Below are 1,957 nucleotides of genomic sequence, written 5' to 3'. Positions count from 1 at the left end.
AAATTTTTGAAAAAGCTCATTTGCCTACCTTATTGCATCATTTTCTTCCCTATAACTAAAGCTACAGTTGTGCCTCTTATAGAAAACTGCTCACTTAGGCCATTCTTTAAGCCTGACTCTAACCTTATACTCACTTTCATAGTTGTTGTAGCCTAACTGTGGTTGACATTTAAAAAAAAAAAATAAGCTCTTCGTGAAGTGGTACTGTCTATCCCTTTAATACAAAATGCAAGTCTAATAGTGTATACTTGTGTTCCATATTAAGTAAGTGCAACAATCAGTGAATTAAAAAAATGATGTTACTTAGTTTTTAATTGATTTTCAATTATTTTTAAGTTCATTTAATATTTTATCAAGTATTTAGTTATGGTGGTTTAGGACTATAGTGTAGAATCTGGGAGCCATGCAGACAAATTTATAATATTGTACTGAAAATTGATAGGGCTCATTTTTTTTAGCTCATATAAAATCTAGCATCCTATATAAAATATTAACTATAATATAAAGAACAAATTTATATAAATTATACAAATTTAATCATGATTTTGAGTATTTAGATACAAAACCAAAAAATGTGTGGTTATAAAGAATTTCAAATCTTTTTCTTCTTTTCCTTTTTCTTAACCTCGAAGTTTAAAAATACCCTGGAAGAAACATATATAGTTGCAGTTTGGATTTTCTGTTGCATACTTAGAGAACTTGCAAGGTCAGATAATTGCTGATTGTCTATCTGCCCTTCCCATTCTTTTATTTCCTCTTCTTTGATTAATAAAGATTTTCCTAGTGACTGACCAACAAGCTGACATACTTCTTGAGCTTTTCGCCATGCATTTCCAACAGCACAGAGACAAACTTGACGTCTAAGATTCTCAATAACTCCTGGTGTATGTTAAAGTGAGGAGGATTGATAATAACAGAACTATCTAGTTTTTCCACGAAAAGATTACAAATATCCTGCATTTTTTCGAATTCGGAGAATATAATGCTGACCTCTGCTTCCATGTGATAAGCATTTCCTATTCTACTAATATCCTTTGTCACAGTTATATTTTCTGCCTGCACGTCTGGTTTCTGCAGGTTCTGTGTGATGTAGTCCAGGCAGCGGCTCACTCTGTTCTTGGCCTCAGAGGCCGAGTTTTTGGTGCTGCTGACCTTCACCGTAACCAGGGCCCAGTTGGGAACACAGGACATTTCTGCTGAGCCCCTCACGTGCACCTCACAGGGCGGATTTGGGGCCAGGGGTGGAGTTGAGGACAGGGCTGAAGCCGGGGCACGCATAGGGACAAATGGCTGTTGAGGTTCAGCAGGGTCTCACCAGCGGCGCCCGAGAAGCCATCCTGAATCCTATCGTAGTGGCGCCAGCTTGGCGAACACCCGATTAAAGGTAGCCTGCAGCCAAGGCATGGGAGCTGATCTTAGGTTCCCATGGCTACAGCAGCTTAAGGTGTCCTGGTAGGGAAAAAGGGAAGCGGGCGAGGACCAGAGCCCAACCCTAGAGTCTTCAGTCTCGCGCAGGGGTGTAGCTCTTCTTTTGGGTAACACATTTTCAATTATACATATGTGACAGTGGGTACATGGTGGCTAAAGCATGTTTCTCATCCTGGCAAAATTGAGCAGAGACTTAGGCTGCCCCTTTTGTGTTTTCTTTCTCGAGCAGGGGACAGAGCTCCCACTTTTATGTGGATGCACTCAGACCTGTGAGTGACTTGATGACCTGATAGCAAAGATCTAGAGATCTACATGTTTGTGGTGGTTATAGCCATCTGATTGTGGCAGCAGCAGCACTGGTTAGTTATTTGTGAACTTGGTTGAGTATTGAGTTCAGAATAAGTTCAGCTTTGGAGTGGAGTGATAGGGCAGAGATGAGGTAGAATGGGAAGTTATTATTATCCCAGACATGTTAAAAGTACCTTTCCTAGTGAATGCTGTTTGAAGTTAATAACTTCATGCCTGTATC

At 39.9% G+C, this 1,957-nt stretch overlaps 1 protein-coding gene across 1 annotated transcript; it reads right to left on the bottom strand.

Annotated features, from left to right (window-relative positions):
- Nucleotides 1-765: 765 nt before the first annotated feature.
- On the bottom strand, nucleotides 766-1,221 carry LOC100021981 (interleukin-1 receptor-associated kinase 1-binding protein 1-like). Its single transcript, XM_016425502.2, has one exon. It carries the CDS (start codon nucleotides 1,189-1,191, stop codon nucleotides 781-783), a length of 411 nt encoding a protein of 136 aa, XP_016280988.2. The 5' UTR covers nucleotides 1,192-1,221; the 3' UTR covers nucleotides 766-780.
- Nucleotides 1,222-1,957: the final 736 nt, after the last annotated feature.

The sequence above is a fragment of the Monodelphis domestica genome, chromosome 5 (genome assembly GCF_027887165.1).
Source record: "Monodelphis domestica isolate mMonDom1 chromosome 5, mMonDom1.pri, whole genome shotgun sequence".
NCBI classification, from domain to species: Eukaryota; Metazoa; Chordata; class Mammalia; order Didelphimorphia; family Didelphidae; genus Monodelphis; species Monodelphis domestica.
This window is presented reverse-complemented; position numbering and strand designations above follow the sequence as displayed.

Coding starts and splice junctions, on each gene's coding strand:
- LOC100021981 (XM_016425502.2), bottom strand. CDS start 1,191: ATGTCCTGTGTTCCCAACTGGGCCCTGGTTACGGTGAAGGTCAGCAGC.